Source organism: Lepidochelys olivacea, assembly GCF_965140295.1.
Source record: "Lepidochelys olivacea isolate rLepOli2 genome assembly, chromosome: 3".
NCBI lineage: Eukaryota > Metazoa > Chordata > Testudines > Cheloniidae > Lepidochelys > Lepidochelys olivacea.
In genome coordinates, this window is record NC_140413.1 from 33754207 (window position 1) to 33776542 (window position 22336).

Genomic DNA, 22336 nt, shown 5'->3' on the forward strand with positions numbered 1-22336 from the left:
GGGCAAAAAAGGTGGGGGAGTTGCATTGTATGTAAGAGAGCAGTATGACTGCTCAGAGCTCCGGTATGAAACTGCAGAAAAACCATAGAACCTCTGGATTAAGTTTAGAAGTGTGAGCAACAAGGGTGATGTCGTGGTGGGAGTCTGCTATAGACCACCAGACCAGGGGGATGAGGTGGACAAGGCTTTCTTCCAGCAACTAACAGAAGTTACTAGATCGCAGGCCCTGGTTCTCATTGGGGACTTCAATCACCCCGACATCTCCTGGGAGAGCAATACAGCAGTGCACAGACAATCCAGGAAGTTTTTGGAAAGTATAGGGGACAATTTCCTGGTGCAAATGCTGGAGGAACCAACTAGGGGCAGAGCTCTTCTTGACCTGCTGCTCACAAACAGGGAAGAATTAGTAGGGGAAGCAATAGTGCATGGGAACTTGGGAGGCAGTGACCATGAGATGGTCGAGTTCAGGATCCTGACATAGGGAAGAAAGGAGAGCAGCAGAATACGGACTCTGGACTTCAGAAAAGCAGACTTTGACTCCCTCAGGGAACTGATGGACAGGATCCCCTGGGAGAATAACATGAGGGGGAAAGGAGTCCAGGAGAGCTGGCTGTATTTTAAAGAATCCTTATTGAGGTTGCAGGAACAAACCATCCCGATGTGTAGAAAGAATATTAAATATGGCAGGCTACCAGCTTGGCTTAACAGTGAAATCCTTGCTGATGTTAACACAAAAAAGAAGCTTACAAGAAGTGGAAGACTGGACAAATGACCAGGGAGGAACATAAAAATATTGCTCAGGCATGCAGGAGCGAAATCAGGAAGGCCAAATCACACTTGGAGTTGCAGCTAGCAAGGGATGTTAAGAGTAACAAGAAGGGTTTCTTCAGGTATGTTAGCAACCAGAAGAAGGTCAACAAAAGTGTGGGCCCCTTACTGAATGAGGGAGGCGACCTAGTGACAGAGGATGTGGAAAAAGCTAATGTACTCAATGCTTTTTTTGCCCGTCTTCACGAACAAGGTTTGTTCCCAGACTACTGAACTGGGCAGCACAGCATGGGGAGGAGGTGACCAGCCCTCACTGGTGAAAGAACAGGTTAAGGACTATTTAGAAAAGCTGGATAAGCACAAGTCCATGGGGCCGGATGCACCGCATCTCAGGGTGCTAAAGGAGTTGGCTGATATGATTGCAGAGCCATTGGCCATTCTCTTTGAAAACTCATGGCGATCGGGAGAGGTCCCGGACGACTGGAAAAAGGCTAATGTAGTGCCCATCTTTAACAAAGGGAAAGAGGAGGATCCGGGGGACTACAGGCCAGTCAGCCTCACCTCAGTCCCTGGAAAAATCATGGAGCAGGTCCTCAAGGAATCAATTCTGAATCAACTAGAGGAGAGGAAAGTGATCAGGAACAGTCAGCATGGATTCACCAAGGGCAAGTCATGCCTGACTAACCTAATTGCCTTCTATGATGAGATAACTGGCTCGGTGGATGAGAGGAAAGCAGTGGACGTGTTATTCCTTGACTTTAGCAAAGCTTTTGATATGGTCTCCCACAGTATTCTTGTCAGCAAGTTAAAGAAGTATGGGCTGGATGAATGCACTATAAGGTGGATAGAAAGTTGGCTAGATCGTCGGGCTCAAAGGGTAGTGATCAACGGCTCCATGTCTAGTTGGCAGCCAGGATCAAGTGGAGTGCCCCAAGGGTCGGTCCTGGGGCTGGTTTTGTTCAATATCTTCATTAACGATCTGGCGGATGGCGCGGATTACACCCTCACCAAGTTTGAAGATGACACTAAACTGGGAGGAGTGGTAGATACGCTGGAAGGTAGGGATAGGATACAGAGGGACCTAGACAAATTGGAGGATTGGGCCAAAAGAAATCTGATGAGGTTCAACAAGGACAAGTGCAGAGTCCTGCACTTAGGACAGAAGAATCCCATGCACTGCTACAGACTAGGGACCAAGTGGCTTGGCAGCAGTTCTGCAGAAAAGGACCTAGGGGTTACAGTGGACGAGAAGATGGATATGAGTCAACAGTGTGCCCTTGTTGCCAAGAAGGCTAATGGTATTCTGGGCTGAATAAGTAGGAACACTGCCAGCAGATCGAGGGACGTGATCATTCCCCTCTATTCGGCATTGGTGAGGCCTCATCTGGAGTACTGTGTCCAGTTTTGGGCCCCACACTACAAGAAGGATGTGGAAAAATTGGAAAGAGTCCAACAGAGGGCAACAAAAATGATTAGGGGGCTGGAGCACATGATTTATGAGGAGAGGCTGAGGGAACTGGGATTATTTAGTCTACAGAAGAGAAGAATAAGGGAGGGTTTGATAGCTGCTTTCAACTACCTGAAAGTGGATTCCAAAGAGGATGGATCTAGACTGTTCTCAGTGGTACCAGATGACAGAACGAGGAGTAATGGTCTCAAGTTGCAGTGGGAGAGGTTTAGGTTGGATAGTAGGAAAAACTTTTTCATTAGGAGGATGGTGAAGCACTGGGATGGGTTATCTAGCGAGGTGGTAGAATCTCCTTCCTTAGAGGATTTTAAGGTCAGGCTTGACAAAGCCCTGGCTAGGATGATTCAGTTGGGGACTGGTCCTGCTTTGAGCAGGGGGTTGGACTAGATGACCCCTGCTCAACTTCAATTTCAGGTCCCTTCCAACCCTGAAATTCTATGATTCTATGACAAGGAGCGTTTTTGAAAATTCCACCCACACTCTGCCTCTCTAAATCCTTGCTCAATATCTCCCAGCATTAACTGAATAATATTTACTCTGACAGCAAGTACAACAGCGGCATGGTTACTCATCTGGCTGATTCATGACAATAAGATGCTTTTTGTCAGATGAGAAGGGGGGTACTTTATATTTTAAAAAATCAAGAGGACAGAAAAGCTCAAAGATAGTTTAATGGATCCATTCATATTAATATCTCAAAATAAGCGTACCTGAGCTTGTGCATATTGGGAGTAGAGAAATACACAACTGCCACAACGTGATATGTCAGGAGGTATAATGAATAGCTTTTTCTTGAATATAACAATTGTTAGAACTCCCTACATTCTCATGGGTGCAGACAGAAGAAAAATGCTTTTCTTTTAGATTCCTGAAAAGGGCTGGTTGCATTTAGAACTGGTTTTACTCTACTATGCACAGTAGCAAAGCACAGACAATTAAGCACTTACTAGCAAATGATTTTTCCCCTTAGTTTGTGACACACCTTGCGCTAAGAAGTGGGAATGAACAATGGCTTTCCTGTCTTTGTTTTTCCCTTGCAAAGAATAAATATTTGAGCACCATCCTTAAAATAATGAAATCAGTCCTTGACATTTTCCTGCTCGAGAAGGTTCTGAATATGCTTCTGATTCTGGCATGCCTCTCCCTGACTGCCACAAAGTTGAGCAAATATCAGCTGCTTTGCTGATAGAACATGCAGAATGCCCATCTCAGGTTTGTTAAGAGCCCAACACTAAATAGAAAACTGATTTTCTCAGAGGGTTTGATAACTAAGTGCTTCACGGCAAAACATTAGAAGAATTTAACTAACATTTGAAGGGAAATGTCAAGTGGTACAGCATGGCCAACATAATAGAAATTGTATGAGCTGTTTTACAGCAAGTCTCTCCAACCATTTAGAAATGCACCTAAAAGCAGCTCTCCATTTAAAACACTAAACATGTATTTAAGAGGCTATCAGCCTAATCTATAATTCTACATTGTTATTAATACAGCCTCTTTCTAATAGTCATTAATAAGGGAAAATCAAAGGTTGAAGACTTGGAAATTTACATTCAGCACAGTTACTGTTAAATGTATGAAGGGGGAAAAATTGAAAAGAAGAATCTTCATATTCTCACTTTAAATACTCGGGCCCACACTCCTGCAGTCCTTAAACAGAAAAAACTGTAAGGGATTCAACACATTGGGAACTTAACACACACAGATTGTTGGTTGGGTTGCTGGGAGATACAAGGGCAACTCCTGTTCAACCACAGACCATCTTTATGGAAGAGTTTTTAGCAGTGGCATTGTTAGAGGAGCAAATCCGTGACTATATCCAAACCAAAAGCAGGCAGTGCATAAGCCAGATGGTGGGAATGGTGAGGCAGTGCTGGAAGAGAGGTGAGTATATTATGGAAGAAGAGCATTCATAATTTTGTTGATGTCGGTGGGACTTTTGCCTGTTTAGGGATTGTGAGAGTTAGTCCCAAACTATCTTGAAATTAAGTAGTGAACATTTCTTTTTCCACATCTGCACTGCCTTCATCTCCTAAATTGGCCTTTTTGCACCATTTGTTTATGGCAGTGGTTCTCAACCAGTGGTACATGTACTGCGGGGGATATGCAGAGGTTTTCCAGGGGGTACATCAACTCATCTAGCTATTTGCCTAGTTTTACAACAGTCTACATAAAAAGCATTAAAGAAGTCAGTACAAACTAAAATTTCATACAGACAATGATTAGTTTATACGGCTTTATATACTGTACACTGAAATGTAAGTACAATATTTATATTCCAATTGATTTATTTTATAATTATATGGTAAAAATGAGAATGTAAGCAATTTTTCAGTAATAGTATGCTCCAACACTTCTGTATCTTTCTGTCTGATTTTGTAAGCAAGTAGTTTTCAAGTGAGGAGAAACTTGCAGATACACAAGACAAATCAGACTCTTGAAAGGGGTACAGTGTCTGGAAAGGTTGAGTGTCACTGATTTATGGTGAGAGTTTTGGATAGGTGACCAAAGATATTCTCTGAGGCAAAAAGAAGCTTCCCACATGCTGTCACCTTATAAGGTGTTTCAAGATCCCAATTGTGCCTGTTGAGAAAAAGCCAAAATAAAAAGCACACAAGAACAGTGTTCCCTCTAATTTTTATGTCCATATGTGAAATGAATTTTGTTATGTGCACCAATATGGAGGTGATGTGTAGTGGGGGTGGAGCCAAGGGGTTCAGAGTGTGGGAGGGGGCTCAGGGCTGGGGCAGCGGCTTGGGGTGCGGGGGGGTGAGGGCTCTGGCTGGGGGTGCGGGCGCTGGAGTGGGTCTGGGGATGAGTGGATTGGGGTCCGAGAGGGGGCTCAGGGTTAGGGCAGAGGATTGGAGTGTGGGGGTGATGACGGCTCTGGTTGGGGGTGCAGGCTCTGGGGTGGGTCTAGGGATGAGTGGTTCAGGGTACGGGAGGGAACTCAGGGCTGGGGCAGAGGATTGGGTGCAGGCAGTGAGGGCTCTGCCTAGGGGTGAAGGCTCTGGAGTGTGGGAGGGGCCTCGGGGTGGGGCCGGGAATGAGGGGTTTGAGGTGCAGGCTGCCCCAGGGAGAAAGGATTCCCCCCAGCCCTCTCTCACTGCAGCAGCTCGGGGCCGGGTGAGAGAGGCACCTTTCCCTGGCCACAGTAGTTCCAGGGGGGCTGGGCCATGCCAGGGCAGAGGCGCCTTTCCCTGCCTGTGCAGCCCTTGACAGCCTGCTGCACGGCTGCACAGCTTACAGGGAACTTAAGACAAGAAACTTGGCTCAGTTGCTTGCAGGGTGCCTTTGCATCATGTGGTCAAGCAAGAGGCTGCACATGGTGGAACATGGTCTCCCTTTGAAATATACTCACCTCTTGCAGCTTCAGTATTTAGATTGGTCGGCCCCTCAATGCAACTGCAGAACTAAGGCACTCTGAACACTTGGTGCTCCCTTTCCCCCCAGTTTTTATACTAAATAACTGTCTTCAGCAAAGATGTTGCAATCATCAGCAGAGGACAATGGACTTATGACAGGAGTGGGAGTTGAATAATACAGGTTTTATTCCCTATTCTGCTACAGACTTCCTGAGTGCCATTCAGCAATACACTTAGGTCTATGGTTTTAAATCTCAGTGAATTTTGGGTGCCCAAACAGACATGCCTAAGGCCTGATTTTCAAAAGGTGTTGACCACATGAAGCGTCTGCTTATTTTATTTGGAGTTGTGGGTGCTCAGCACTTCTGATAATCAGGCCTTAGATGTTGCAAGTGGAAAACCAACATTTACATTACGGCCTTAACCTCTATGCCTTGGTTTCCTCATCTGTAAGAGTGGATAACTACCCATCTCCAGTGGGCATCAGAAGGATTAAATCAATGATATTTACAAAATGCTCCAAGACCCTCAAGTGGAAGGTTCTATACAAGAGCTTTGCTTTGTGGGCTGATTTCAGATTCGGAGTGACCTCCACCTCACATACCTTTTCATGAATGTTAGAGGAAAAAAAGTCCCTCTCAGCCCCCTTTGCAATCTGACACAATGTACACACACCTCTACTAACCACATGCATAACTCATTTATACGAGCCACTTCAACAGTAAGGGCTGGTCTACACGACTGTGGTAAATCGATCGAAGTTACACAACTTCAGTTACGTGAATAACATAACTGAAGTCGACATAGTTAGATCCACTTAGCGTGGTGGCTACACTGCCCTCTGTCAACGGGAGAGCATCTCCCGTCTACTTCCCTTATGCTTCTCGGGGAGGTGGAATACAGAAATTGATGGAAAAGTGCGCTCCCATCGATTTAGCGTGTCTTTACCAGACCCACTAAATCGACACTTGCTGCATCTATTGCAGCAGTGCTGATCTACTGGTAAGTTTAGACATGCCCTAAGTTAACCATCGAAACACTTGAACATGGCCCATATGATGGGTTCCTCAAGTTAAGGATGGGGGTGTGAGAGCTGTGGATGGTGGCAGGAGGTAGTTGAGGTTGAGAAATGGAAGGGATGGGTAAGTGGTGAGGGAATATTGAAAGGCTTAGTTGCTCATTTCCTTCATTTTTGTTGCTGGATTTGGCAGAATATGCAGTTTAACAATCTTAACTCTAAATTAATGATCGTTTGGGTATTTTTGGAGGGTGGAAGATATAGTCAGAGCTTAAATTAGCATGGTGGCCAATTAAGAATGAAGACACAGCATAGGTACTAAGTACTGGTGCTGATCCTGGTACCTCATTCTCTAGGCTATTTGGACAAGGAACTACTGGATGGCAGAATGCCTAGCCTGAAGCAGACTGTGGGAAGCAGAAAAGGAGAATACTTCCAATTACCAAAGCAATTAACTCTTTATTAGCCAATTAAGAAGTGACATTAGTGAGCTCTGAAAACAGTGCCGTTCAGTCCTATATAGCCAAAGAAAGAACTGGGACAGGGAACAGCAAAAGGAGGTGGCAGAAAAGTGGAGGGAAGTAATCAGAGTTCTGAAGCATCCTGCCCCTCCACCCCATAATCATCGTATCAGATCGTTACAAATGGGGTAATTTTAAATCATTTTTTACCCTCTCTGCATAGTCTGCTGTTATACATCTATACCATGATAGCAACCAAAGGCCCCAATTAACCTTTGTCAACCATCATGCGGAGCACTGGACAGTCCCAGATGAAGAAAAGGTCCCTTTCTTTCTCTCTATCATATGCCCCTGGGAGGGTATGCCTTTTACACATGTGTATAAAGTCCTTGCATCTTAGATAATACAGTATCTGAATTTTTAACGTGCATCAGATGTCCAGTGTTCTTGTTTCTATTCAGACAGATTGCCTTGCAGCCACTCCTTTTGTATTTACAGTATGCGCTTTGCTTATGTGGTATATACCCAGAATAGAAGACATTGCCAAAACACATTGTGTTAGGGAAAAAAAACACTACGTGCCCATCATTCTTTGATTGCTGAGGAATTTGTAATGAAGCTAAGAAAATAACATAGCTTAGTTAACACTCCCAAGCCTCAAGAATAGCAGATAAAGTATCTTATTGAAATAACCTAATTAAATACTATACGATACCCTTCATCTTTAAACTGTCCAACTCTCCTTGTTTCAATGTCCAGGACTGATGAATGAAAATACAGTAAAGGGGTAGGGGGAGGGAGAGGGCTTGTTTGTTTGTTTTTGTTGGAGATGCAGCTACTTTAGAGAACATATGGGAATACTACATTTGGAAGAGTTCTCAGGCAACTTAGGAAACATTTTCTGATCTCTACACAGAGTTCCCAACACTGCAGCCATATTAAAATGAAATGACTGGAAGCATATTAATGATTAAAAGGATAGTTAATTCTCCATTTTTGCTTAGAATCCTTAAGTATTCATTGGTGCTACAGCAGCAGATACAGTTACTGTGATCATCTCTTCCACAACTACTGATACATATATACATTGAGCATCCTGATCTTGGTATTCAAGGAAAGTTCCATCTTAAATATAAATAAATCAAATAGAAGCCACTGTATTTTCTTAACTCGTTTATACCCTTTACTGTTTTTAACAGGAAACAAGCAAAGCCTAGTTCTTAACATCACAAATATACCTTTTGTAAATAAAACGTTAAGTTCAAAAGGGGGGCTCACCCACTAATGGGAAATAAGAGCTGGGATATATTTTAGCAGGGGAAACTGAAAGGCAATCTGCAATTTTCTACCATACAAACACTGGGATAGTTTGAGAAGGAAGGTGAAAGTGAGAGAGAAAAAAGAGTGGATAATTCAAATGGGCCCATAGGGCCAGGTCTTCACTGTTGTGAATCGGGGTAGCTCCACTGAAGTCAACGAAGCAACCTGGAGGAGGATCTTCTCCTTAGTGTTGTCAATTAGGAGAGAGCTGTCCTTCATGGAGGACAGTGGCTTCCACACACATCTCTCTCCCCCACGATTCTGTTGTCTCCAAGCATATGAGGGGAGAAGTAGCTCTCTCCCGTTTCAGTCACCACTCCAAAAACACAGCTACAGCAGAGCTTGGAGGCAGGACATCACCTCTGGCACCTCCCTCCCCCCGCCTCCCTCCACACACACACTTTTGTTATTGTTTTCTAGCTTTTGAAAGGGTACAAGATGCCTTTCTTTATGTGGCCCTTTTGCATTAGATAAACTTTGGGCCCCAATTTTCCACTTCTTTACACCACATGTGGTCATCCACATTTGTGCAAAGCAGGTGTAAAGCTACTGCTGGTGTGAGTGAGTGGACGATTCCCATTTGCTAGTGGTCTACACACACACTTTGCATTGGTGAAGATGACTACACAATACACAAACCGTAAGGCAGCGGAAACTACAGGCCCATTGTTCCTAGAGCAGTTCGGGACTATATAGTTTTACCGATGTCCTTGACTTGTATGTGTCAGGAAAGAACTGAGATTAGTGTTTGCTAGTTATGCTACAAAGCCAGTGAGGGGACCACAAAAATTAAAGCTCAAAAGACACTCCCTATCAGAAATCTTTAAATGAGATGTATCTAAGGTACGTACATATATGGCCTCCACCACCCTAGTATCTGAGCACCTCAAACTTTAATGGATTTATACTCACAACCCCTTATAAGATAGGAAAGTGCTATTATCCCCATTTTTACAGATGGAAATTGAGGCAAAGAGAGACTAAATGAGAAGCCCAAGGTCCCACAGCAAGTCTGTGTCAGAGAAGGGAACTGAATCTGTCTCCCCCAAGCCCTGGGATAGTGTCTTAACCATTGGACCATCCTTCATTTAAAGCTTGGGACTGCAAGTCTACTGAACAGGTGTTTCCTCTAAATGTACCAGTTTTGACCATAAAGAGTGTTTGTTGGACAAAGAACAAGAATTTACTCAGTCACCAAGAGACCTGTTCATACCGAACTCAGCTAAAACACACCCTAACATGTGTCATAAATATTAGTAAGGCTAGGATGACTGGATGCTTCCCATGTTACTGCTACCTGACAGGTGTCTCATACATGAACAAATGAAGCAATTCCCTAACATTCTGGAGAGCATCTGGATTTAAATGTTAACTATAGCTGGCTCCATCAGCGATAAGTACAGATGCATATTCTCTTATTACTCCTTTCCTTCCACAAGTCCACTCCACCATCTCATTAATGAATTTTTAAATGTTTGTCCTGCCACTGACAGAATGGCAGTACAAGACAAAACCCTCTCACTCCTCTTTAACAGGTCAAGAGTGGAATCAGCTGAATCCTGACAGACACACCCAGCCCTCTTCAGCCGGAAGATGGGTCAGCCCAACATGGGAACTCAAAGGACGAAATAAAAAGAAATTCAGACGAAGAGAGAAAAGCAGAGATCCTGTATGACCCTCCTACTCCTTCACCCTTCCAAACAGCTACCAGTACCAGCTTTGCCTATCAGGGAAACGGGGCACTGCTATTATTAACATCTGCTGGTTGCACTGTCCCTGATGCAACGGTTTGCCTCTTCCTGTTACTGACTGACAAGAACTGTTGTCTTTGGCTGGGGCAATTCGACACAATGCTGACCAGGCAGGACAAAGCAAAGGAAGCAGCTCTGTCTTGGCTTGGAGGCCAGCACTGTGGCAGCCTGCAAAGAGATTAAGCAAAAACAATACTTTCTGGGTAACAAGAGCCACCCTGGAGAATCTGTTTGCTATTAACAATAGTAAGAAGAAATATCAGGAAATAAAATAATGTTTAATAGTAGCTAGCCTAAATCAAAAGACAGGGAACACCAACCAGACGTGTTAAGCTTCATTCAAATCTTTGAACTTCAACTATTTGAGGAGTTAATGGAAATGTTAAATGACTGGGGAAAATATTTAGCACTAACTGACAATTTGCTAAGAAGATCGCACGCTTTAGACTTACATGTCTTCTAAGGATTTGTCATAGCTTGATTTTAAGTTAAACATTTAACGCGCACTCCAGTTACACTGCATTGCTCCCTATAAAACTAGTCTTCCAACAAGTTTTAAATAGAATGCCATCCTGAAACAAAAGAGAACGACTCAGAAGTGGGTTATTATTGTGCTAAAAGTGTCTTTTCAGAGATGCAAGGAGAGCACGTAACAAGCAAGAGGAACTAGAATTTTTCTCCTAAAAGACGATTAATTGCTTAGAGAATTTTATGAAACCTGGAGGGAGGACTCTCAGCCATTTAAACCTGTGCAAGTGGGTGTCACATGCGTGCTCTGGCTTGGTAGAGTCTTACTCTCACTTTGCACAGGTTTAAATGATTTCACAAGATGCATGGTAGTGGAGAATCAAGTCCATAAAAAGGGAAGAAGAGATGATATTGGTGCCTATACCTAACACTTTTAATGGTAACAAGATAATGAGGAGTGGGATAGCAAAATTATTTGGGCCAGATTTTGGCAGCTCTTGCCCAGGTCAAAAGGAATGCCCATCTCCCTTGAGCACCACAGTGCGAGCACTCAGAAACTTGCTCTCCCCAAGTGGAAAAAGATGGATCCACAGCACTTCCACTAGTACTAGATAGCAAAAGGAGCACGGATGGGTGGAACACTAGTCATGACCCTTCCACACCATTGATTGTACAGGGCAACACATGCCACTCTCTTAAGGGAGAAGAAGTTGTCACATCCTTCATTAGTGTAATATCTCAGTGCCTTACAACTTTTAATGCATTTATCCTCACAACAGCCCGATGGTCTAGGGAAGTATTATTATCCGCAAACTACAGCTGGGGAAAATGAGGCAGAGAGAGCCTAAGTGATATGCTCAAAGTCACACAGGCAGCCTGTGGCAAAGTACGGAATCAAACCCAGGTGCCTCAAGGGCCAGGCTAATGTCCTACCCAATTGACCACCTTTCCTCTCCTGTGTTTGTCCACCATGCCTCAGTACTCACAGAGGTATTCTCATTCTCTAAGCACCCCCAAAGGCAGAATGTTTTCCAGTCACTGCCTAACCATGGCTAGTACAACCATAAATAAGATTGAGATTCTGTCACAGGTATTTTTAGTAAAAATCAGGGACAGGTCATGAGCAATAAACAAAAATTCATGGAAGCCTGCGACTGGTCCCTGATTTTTATCAAAAATATTGAGGTGGGGGAGAGGAAGACAAACAGAACACAGCCAGGGGCTTGCAGCTGTTCCAGCCCTGCCACTGCTCCTGCAGCAGGGGCTAACCACTGCTGCCCCCGCCCCAGAGGGGCTAACCCAACCCCAGCTGCTGCTTCAGCCCTGGGGGGCCACTGCTCCAGCAGCCCTGGGGCTAACAGCTGCTCCAGCCCTGCCCCAGAAGTCACAATGGTCCCAGAAAGTCATGGAATCCATGACCTCCATGACAGGATCGTATCCTTAACCATAACCTAATACTTTGAGTTAGAATATGGAAGAATGATTGCTTTTGGAATTCCTGGGCATCTTAGGATGAGATATTAACAAATGTTAAGGAGATCAGAGAAGAGGAACAGAACTGGTAAGCAAGTTGGAGAGACTGATTTACAAGGAAAGATTAAGAACAGTTAAATATGGATCACTTGCCCTCCATCTAATTAAACAAGGTACCCAGTATGACATTACTCAAGTTTGTGCTACACCTTCCCTCATCTACACCCATTAAGTCAGTAGGGTTATCCAGGTTAAGTCCAGACAAGATTTGGCCCTACATTAGCAATCCAAACAAGTGCAAATGAAATGGGCAGGGAAGTTTACCCAGAATGCTCTGGATACGTGACTGGAAATGCATGAATGCTTTAGCATCTTCTTCCTTCTTTGTTACCAAATTAATGTTAAAAAATAATGAAAGAAAAAAAATTAGTATTCAACAGATGCCAGTGTGTGAGACTGAGCAGTTGAAATGACAGGGCCATAGACCGATCATCTTGTTTGTGCAAATGAGCACACAGAGTTTAAAAGAGGGAAATACAACAAACTGAATTCATGAGTAGAGAAAGAACACTAAGCAGAGCCATGTCCCAGATTCAGGGACTAACCTTCAAGGGAGACAGCTACAAGGAGAATTCTGTGTGGGGGTCTCAGAAAAAACACTATTACAAATGCCCACATCAGCAAAGGCAAGGAGGGGGTGGAAGGTAAATACTGTACCCTCTATTGTAATACACCTAGGTGGGAAAACAGCCACTTTCTTCTCCTCTGTTATTTTATAAAGTATTTTTGGATCATCGCGCTGACTCGGAATGATACAGTGCTCAGATTAGAGCTTAGTTAACAGTTACATAATTAGCTTCTTTTTCAACACTCGGAATAGTCACAAAAAGGTGAAAAATAAAAGGAAGTTACCATATAATTCTAATTTATTTGAGAAAAGTTTTTTTGCATTGTTTCTTAAACTGTATGGACTGAATGTAAACACTCTGATGTTGGTAATGACAATTAAAAGTTCAAGCTCGTTAGATAGTTGGATTGCCTCAAGTCATATGGCATTGATTCAGACTTCTGACTAGATGAGTGTAACTCTTAATATCAGGTGGAAGACTTGGAGAAAAACAAAACAAAAATTGCCAGGGCATTGACTCTCTCAGGAAAAGGTAGCAGGAAACATAGGATTAAAAGAATTTTAGAAAACAACCCTTTTCCTTTTGGGGCCATAAAAGCCTTATCTGAAGGCATCATGTCTTGAAAAACTAGACTTTAGTACTTCACGGGAATAAGCTATACTGACATAAGCATCCTTATACCTGCAAAACTGAGTTCACACTAAGGGACTGCACTGTGTTAACAGCATCAACCAACACTCAACCAATCCTGTTCATGCAAATGACTTAGTGTCTGTTAGAGACTGAGGTGTGGATGAAGTCTGAGAGCTGAGCTCCACCTAGATCGGACGGTGACAGTCTTCACAGGGTACAGGATACGGACCTTGCTATAAGTTATCCATGCCCTTATCACTTCAAGATCAGAGGACTGTGATGTACTCTACCAGGGGTTATTGTTTGAGACCACAGGAACTGAAGCTGTTACTGAATGAGCTGGCTAATTTTCTGAGTGGAGTTTTGTGCTGGCAGCACATAACCCCAGTGCTTCAGGTGTGAATAGGCTGCCAGCAAGTTTCCATAGGAACTCAACATGTTTATTTAACCTTTAAAAACTGAAGTAGTTTGGGATCTAGTACCCTAAGAGTCTGTTTCCCACCATGTGCAGTACAGCCAGAGCACTGTGGTCAGGGGAGGCACTCAAACTGGAGCTCCCCTCAGTACAGAAGAGAGAGACCTGCACTTGCTTCCCCCTTGGTCTACCAGAGTCCAGATCTGATCATCTTCCAGACACACTGCAAGGCCCCATCTTTTCTTCCTGGCACTTAGGGAGGGGACTCCTGGAGGAAAGTTCCTTTATGCGGTATGTAGAAAACTGGAGGGGAGGAAATAGCTATTTAGTAACTTATGATGGTGTATTTAGTACATGTTTCTATTGGATACCATAGGAGATGGTCACATTTAACTGCTGCGGTGGTGCCCACAGGACAGCATAACTGAAGACCTCAATGAAGAAGACTCCCAGCAAGTGACTACCCCTCACATATCATGGATCTCATTTTCCAGTAACAAGATGGAAGTGATGTCACAGAAGGGATGCGGCAATTACTGCTACCTCTCTAGAGCCCAGGACCATGCTGGTCCTCGGATGCCTTCCTCTCTTTATGGCTACTCATTATTTTATTTCTCTCACTACCTCTCTCTTTTCCTTCCTGATTTCCCAGCAGATCGCCATATTTGGGATCAGGAAGGAATTTTCCTCCAGAGCAGATTGGAAGAGGCCCTGGAGGTTTTACGCCTTCCTCTGTAGCATGAGGTACAGGTCACTTGCTGGAGGATTCTCTGCTCCTTGAAGTCTTTAAACCATGATTTGAGGACTTCAGTAGCTCAGACATAGGTGAGAGGTTTATCGCAGGAGTGGGTGGGTGAGATTCTGTGGCCTACATTGTGCCGGAGGTCAGACTAGATGATCATAATGGTCCCTTCTGACCTTAATATCTATGAACTCTGGTGTGATTAGAAAGTTCACTATCTGCAAACACTTAAAGGGGCTAGCTGAAAGTCTGCATTCTGAAAACATTCTCTGACTGCTCCAGCATTTAGACAGTGTACGTTGAAGGGTTGTGGCATAGCTAACATGAATTCATGTAAATGGCTTCTAGAAGCAGAAAACCACTCCCATTACTGGTGCAATGTGAACGCAGTGTGGCTACCATGTATCCAAAAGCTGTACCAAGGTCATAGCTTTTAAGGCTAGTGTAAGGGACCGTTATGATCATCTAGTCTGTCCTCCTTCAGAAAGGATCTCACCAGCTCAAACGGAGATGAACACCACACCACTGACTCACTTCTGCACAGCTAGTTAGAGACACAGCCTGTTTATAAAAACAGCAATTGACAATAGGCCAAGTACTATACAGTAGAATTATTAAACCACTGACACTGAGTAAGTGTTGTGCTAGGTTATAATTGGTTTGTGCAGTTTGAGAGTTATAAAAGGAAACTGAAAACAATGTGGTCAAGAAACCACACACATACACACACTATTAATACTGCAGCCTAATTTTCATGATGGTAAGAAATGTAACAGCTGATGGAACACATTTAGGCCCTAAATCTGCAATCAGATCCATGAGGATGAAAGGATCTGCCTGGGGGGTTCCATTTGTAGGATCAGGGTTAGTTTTTGCAATGGATCAGCACTGAGAAGTCCAACGGGAGAAGGCCTCTCCCAGGCCAAGAAAGGTCTGTGGGCCTTTTCTAGATAACACTAGATACACTAGCACCATTCTTACCACCATATGTTTTGTGCAGCCAAAACTGATGCCTAAGTCAACAATACAAGGCTGAGAGTTTACTTGGGGGATAGATGTCAAATCTTGTAAGAAGTGTTCATAATGTAATACAACCACAGAATCCGATACAGGAAAAGATTTTAGAACAAGTAGTAATAACAGCCAACTAGATATTTGTCATTTTCAAAATGGTTCCCTTATAATATATGCTTTGTATATTTTAAGCTTAAAAGTGGACATAATTAACAGTATTAATAGGGTGCCTCATACCCAAAAGTATATGGGTACCTAGCATAATATAAAACACAGAGACAATCTAGCCCAATAACTACCAGTGTTGGTGTGGGAAAAAAATAATCTACTACCAAACTGTCCAAACACAAAGAAAACACCTTTTATTAGCTTAAAATCAAAGTTTATCGGCCTCACATTCATTGTGGCAGTATCTACAACTAATCTACAATCTGGCAGTCGTGTTTGTGTGTGTATTTTATATATATACATATATATACACAAATAAAGAGAGAGACACACACACACACACACGTACACACGTGGTATGTTTTGTTATTGTAAATATATTCATTGTGACCTGTACTTTGGATCAGTAAATATGTCAAATTACACATTAATGTTGGCATAATAGAATACAAAGATACAGACGTAGGAAAGATTACTTCCAGGACAGTGGTAAAACTAACGGTGAAATAAAGCATGCACCAGACATATACTTCTGGCCTAATTTTTTTCCCATTGAAATCAGCAGCAAAACTCATTGTCCTCAAAGAAAGAAAGATTTGTCCCTTTCTTTATCTCATCTCCAAAGCACGACTGCTAGCCAGTCTGGAAGGAGGAGTTTTGATCGTCTGGAATGGTACACAGATTGCACAAGAATATAATGAGACATAATTTTGGACAAAATATATTTCTGTCTGAAAAATGTATTTCAAGTAACACCTACATTTACTACAAGAGAAAAAAGCCTTCCCCACCCCTTATTTTTGGTTTGTTTACTTTAGGTAAATAATAACACTTCAAATATAGTCAATTTCATAGATCCACTAAATGCACCGTCAGTTAGTTGATCAAATTCTCCCTTGCTGTAAAAATATCGGAGCAGAAAAACCCTTACAACATTTTCTTTCAAAGGCATTTCTAAAAATCCAAAATATAGTATTTAAAGGGAGGTCTATGAACCGGAACTTTTACAGGTCAATCAATTTAAAAAATATTCAATGACAATATTCCTCTAAATGACACTTTTGATATTTTTAATAGCATTCTTCACACACAGGATCACAAAGTACTTGACAAAAAAGATTAGAGAGAGATTTCAAGAAAACCTGTAAATTCAGCAGGAAACACTTCCAGATTAGACACCACAAGTAAACAACAAATGAAGCCAAAATCATTTCACCATGTACACAAACCAAAAATCAGTCCATCATTCATAAATTATCATTGTAAAGCTCAAACAATTTGTTTCACAAAAGGAAGAGACTGATCATCTAGGAATATGGTGGAAATTCAAATGGCTAATGTCTGTTTTCATTCCTCATCAGTTCAATGGTCCATAGGCAAGTTCTACATACAGTGCCTGCCTTTTTCAAAGGAATTTGAGGGTGCTAAGCCTTTCAGAAAAATCAGGCTAGTTACGATCTGGTTACTTCTTATTCCTATGTTGATAAGATTAAGGACAGTATCACTTTTGTACCAGTGGGGGGAAAAATTCAGAAACTGCTTTTTTTCACTTTTATAACCCAAAACCAGCCAAACTCCCCCCCCCCCGCCCCCAAAATGTTGGCTAAAAAGAAACTGCTGTCCATACCTCAGGAGGATTCATGCTTTTTAATCCCCCATGAGAGACTTGTTCCAATCACTATTCAGTAATAGGTGGCTCTCCTTACTTCAAGATACAGAACTGTTCTGAAATGGTTTAGTTATCTCTAAGCATCATATCACAGAAGATAAATAAGTGTTAATAAGTGCGGAGTATGATCAGGGTTTTTTTAGTTACAGTTCCTGTAAATAGCCTCTGTGAGCTATACCATCTGTAGCAATGTTTCCTCATTTATTATATCTTTCATAATAGCTGTTATCGTTTGGTAATGCCTCTAGAATAGAACAGCCTTTGCCAGAGGTTCTTTAAACTGAAATAATACCATTTCTGGCAAAGAAAAAGTCAACACACCTTCATAGTTCTTTGAGACTTGTACAAAAGGAGAATATTACAACAGAAAGATCTCATTAACAGAAACATTTATTTTTAATTTCTTGTAAAAAAGACCCCAAACCAGTGACAGGAGCTCATACTTGTACCGCGGGTGTGTAGACTTAAATAGAGCCCTTTATGTAAGTGGATTTGAAACACCCTATGGTGACCTACAACATTAAATAACTGTGTCCTAGGTGCCAGCCAGCACAGAAAGAACACATAGTTGAACAGCCATGGACAAAAGGGGCTCAGAGTAGCACTGCACAACACACGAGGCAGCCTCATTTCTTCCTTCCCCCACCCTACCTACAACCAGCTCTCCCTAATGCAATCACTAACTGCCCTCGGTGACACAGGATGGGTTTCCTGCAAGCCCTTTCATAAGGCTTTGTTTAAAACATGGACACCAAGAATAGCAGATGATCCTAAGCAGCAGCAGAGTTCACAGTGAGTGGAGCTGTCATGGCTTGGATTAGAGAGCCAGGACTGGAGTGTGCATGGAGCCTGCCAGTTTTTTGTTCCCTTGAGGACGTGGCCACACAGAAACTCTTTTCTTTCCACCATAATTTGAGACTCTCTGCCTATTCTGGGGTTGTTAAGCCTGGGAACCGGCTCCCTACAAGAAATCTGCACCCCCCACTACCAGCAGCACAAAGGTACATTACCTTGTTCATACGATCACAACCCACCTGCACTAGACACAGGTGGAGAAGGCTGGGGGCAGCAAAATAAAACCTCCCTGGATAACAGAAAGCTGGACACAGCACAAAGGGATCAGAGGGGTGGAGGGGTCACCACCCAGCCCCCTACCCACACAAAAAATATGACCCTAGCCCCCCACACCCTCCAGACAGCCACCCCTCCCCCCCTCACACACACACACTTCACAACTCCAGGCACGGCCAAGGGTTGGCGGCTCTTGCCTTTTTTTCCTGCAGAAAACCTGTCGATTGAAAGGATTAACCCGAGAGAGAGTCTCGCTGCTTCTTCCTCGCTAACAAGCCGGGTGGAACCGAGATAGCAAAGAACCAGAGGCGGCAGCGCCCGCCAGGCTGCATCTTCCTCCTGCGGCTGGACTTGTGCGAACCCCAGCCCCCGCCCCACACCTGCCTGCTTCTGGGGCCAGAGATGCAGAGGGTGAGGCGGGGGAAAGGGGGGGGGGGGGCTGGACAAAAAGGACCCCGGGCAGTCGCAGCAATTCAGTGGAGTCACAAGAAGAGTGGACGCCAGTGCCGCTGGGACAGGCGGCGGCGGCAATGGTGAAGTCACACACACACACACACACAATGCACCCTCGCCTCTCTCCGGCGCGATTGCGGCGGGGGCGCGAAACAGCCCGAGGACGCCGCGGCTCACGGCAAGGCATTCACCGCGGGCGTGGAGGAAAAGAGGGCAGGAGAGGCCCAGATCCCCCACGTACCCTCTGGGTGCTGGGCGCCGACACCCACACAGTGGCCTACCCTACAACCCCACCTGGGGCAGCCCTAGGGCGCTGACACCCCCGTAACACACCCCGCGCGGCTGGGTCCGAGGGGCCACTGGCCGAAGTACCAGCGCCAAGTTCGTGCCCCCTCCCCGCTTTCGGAGCGATGGAGGGATGCGCAGGGTGCCGCCCGCCCGCCTTACCCGTCTGCCGCTGCAGCCTCGGCGGGGAAGGAGAGATGCTGCTGTCGCCTCCGTGCCTGCGCCGGCCGGCTGCCTCCCCAAAGCGGGCGGCTCCTGCGCCCTGCGCGGCTCCTGCGGCCGCTGGCATGGACCATGCACCGCACGCTTAGCGGCCTGGGCAGGGCGGCGGCCGCGCTCCGGGCATGGCTCCGAGCCCAGTCCCCTGCCCCGCGCAGCCAAGTGCGCACCGCTCGGGGTTTCCAGGTGGGGGGGGAGGGGTGGAGACGGAGGCGGGAGGGAGCCGCTAATCTAAGCACAAAGGCGCCATTAAGCTTCAGCGGTTTTGCCGCCGCGGACTGGCTGCCTGGAAGCGGGCGCTGGGTTTCCAGCACGCGCACGGGGGCGCCCTCTGCCGACCCCACGCTCCCACTACAACTAGCGGGATGCAGCCTCCCCTGCAGCCCCCGCAAGGCTCCCTCCCGTGGAGGCAGCCGCGGGGTTCGTTTAGAGCAGCGGTGGGCAAACTTTTTGGCCCGAGGGCCACAGCGGGGTTGCAAAGCTGGATGGCGGGCCAGATAGGGAAGGCTGTGCCTCCCCAAACAGCCTCGCCTCCGCCCCCTCCCACTTCCCGCCCCCTGACTGCCCCCCTCAGAACCCCCGACCCATCCAACCCCCCTGCTCCTTGCCTCCTGAGCCCGGGACCCCCCTGCCCCTAACTGCCCCCCCGGGACGTTACCCCCTATCCAACCACTGTCCCCTGATTGTCCCGACCCCTATCGACACCCCCACTCCCTGCCAGGCCCCCCGGGACTCCTATGCCTATCCAACCCCCCGTTCCCCCTCCCCGACCGACCCCGCCGAACCTCTGCCCCATCCAACCGCTCCCTGTCCCCTGACTGCCCCCCAGGACTCCCATGCCTATTACACCGTCCCCAAACCTCCACCCCATCCAACCGCTCCCTGTCCCCTGACTGCCCCCCGGGACTCCCATGCCTATTAAACCGTCCCCAAACCTCCACCCCATCCAACCGCTCCCTGTCCCCTGACTGCCCCCCGGGACTCCCACGCCTATTAAACCGTCCCCAAACCTCCACCCCATTCAACCGCTCCCTGTCCCCTGACTGTCTCCCGGGACTCCCATGCCTATTAAACTGTCCCCAAACCTCCACCCCATCCAACCGCTCCCTGTCCCCTGACTGCCCCCCAGGACTCCCATGCCTATTAAACCATCCCCAAACCTCCACCCCATCCAACCGCTCCCTGTCCTCTGACTGCCCCCCGGGACTCCCATGCCTATTAAACCGTCCCCAAACCTCCACCCCATCCAACCGCTCCCTGTCCCCTGACTGTCTCCCGGGACTCCCATGCCTATTAAACCGTCCCCGAACCTCCGCCCCATCCAACCGCTCCCTGTCCCCTGACTGCCCCCCGGGACTCCCATGCCTATTAAACCGTCCCCAAACCTCCACCCCATCCAACCGCTCCCTGTCCCCTGACTGCCCCCCAGGACTCCCATGCCTATTAAACCGTCCCCAAACCTCCACCCCATCCAACCGCTCCCTGTCCTCTGACTGCCCCCCAGGCCTCCCACGCCTATTAAACCGTCCCCGAACCTCCGCCCCATCCAACCGCTCCCTGTCCCCTGACTGCCCCCCGGGACTCCCATGCCTATTAAACCGTCCCCAAACCTCCACCCCATCCAACCGCTCCCTGTCCCCTGACTGCCCCCCGGGACTCCCACGCCTATTAAACCGTCCCCAAACCTCCACCCCATCCAACCGCTCCCTGTCCCCTGACTGTCTCCCGGGACTCCCATGCCTATTAAACTGTCCCCAAACCTCCACCCCATCCAACCGCTCCCTGTCCTCTGACTGTCCCCCGGGACTCCCACACCTATTAAACCGTCCCCGAACCTCCACCCCATCCAACTGCTCCCTGTCCCCTGACTGCCCCCCGGGACTCCCACGCCTATTAAACCGTCCCCAAACCTCCACCCCATCCAACCGCTCCCTGTCCTCTGACTGTCCCCCGGGACTCCCACACCTATTAAACCATCCCCAAACCTCCACCCCATCCAACTGCTCCCTGTCCTCTGACTGTCTCCCGGGACTCCCATGCCTATTAAACCGTCCCCGAACCTCCGCCCCATCCAACCGCTCCCTGTCCCCTGACTGCCCCCCGGGACTCCCATGCCTATTAAACCGTCCCCAAACCTCCACCCCATCCAACCGCTCCCTGTCCCCTGACTGCCCCCCGGGACTCCCATGCCTATTAAACCGTCCCCAAACCTCCACCCCATCCAACCGCTCCCTGTCCCCTGACTGCCCCCCGGGACTCCCACGCCTATTAAACCGTCCCCAAACCTCCGCCCCATCCAACCGCTCCCTGTCCTCTGACTGTCTCCCGGGACTCCCACGCCTATTAAACCGTCCCCAAACCTCCACCCCATCCAACCGCTCCCTGTCCTCTGACTGTCTCCCGGGACTCCCACGCCTATTAAACCGTCCCCAAACCTCCACCCCATCCAACCGCTCCCTGTCCTCTGACTGTCTCCCGGGACTCCCACGCCTATTAAACCGTCCCCGAACCTCCGCCCCATCCAACCACTCCCTGTCCCCTGACTGTCTCCCGGGACTCCCATGCCTATTAAACTGTCCCCAAACCTCCACCCCATCCAACCGCTCCCTGTCCTCTGACTGTCCCCCGGGACTCCCACACCTATTAAACCGTCCCCGAACCTCTACCCCATCCAACTGCTCCCTGTCCCCTGACTGCCCCCCGGGACTCCCACGCCTATTAAACCGTCCCCAAACCTCCACCCCATCCAACCGCTCCCTGTCCTCTGACTGTCCCCCGGGACTCCCACACCTATTAAACCACCCCCAAACCTCCACCCCATCCAACTGCTCCCTGTCCCCTGACTGCCCCCCGGGACTCCCATGCCTATTAAACCGTCCCCGAACCTCCACCCCATCCAACCGCTCCCTGTCCCCTGACTGCCCCCCGGGACTCCCATGCCTATTA

The 22336-nt window shown here is 46.7% G+C and overlaps 1 protein-coding gene across 2 annotated transcripts in view; it reads right to left on the reverse strand.

Annotated features, from left to right (window-relative positions):
• The window catches only part of RNF144A (ring finger protein 144A), a 98057-nt gene extending 78397 nt beyond the window's left edge, over positions 1–19660 (reverse strand). Inside the window, exon 1 of one of the 2 annotated variants that reach the window (XM_084622098.1) lies at positions 19334–19660. In XM_084622098.1, the coding sequence (XP_084478224.1) occupies positions 19334–19460 (127 nt within the window). In that variant the 5' untranslated portion in view covers positions 19461–19660. Of the gene's footprint in view, positions 1–18630; positions 18762–19333 lie in introns of those variants that run through there. The other variant, XM_084622099.1, reaches the window with a different exon arrangement.
• Positions 19661–22336: the final 2676 nt, after the last annotated feature.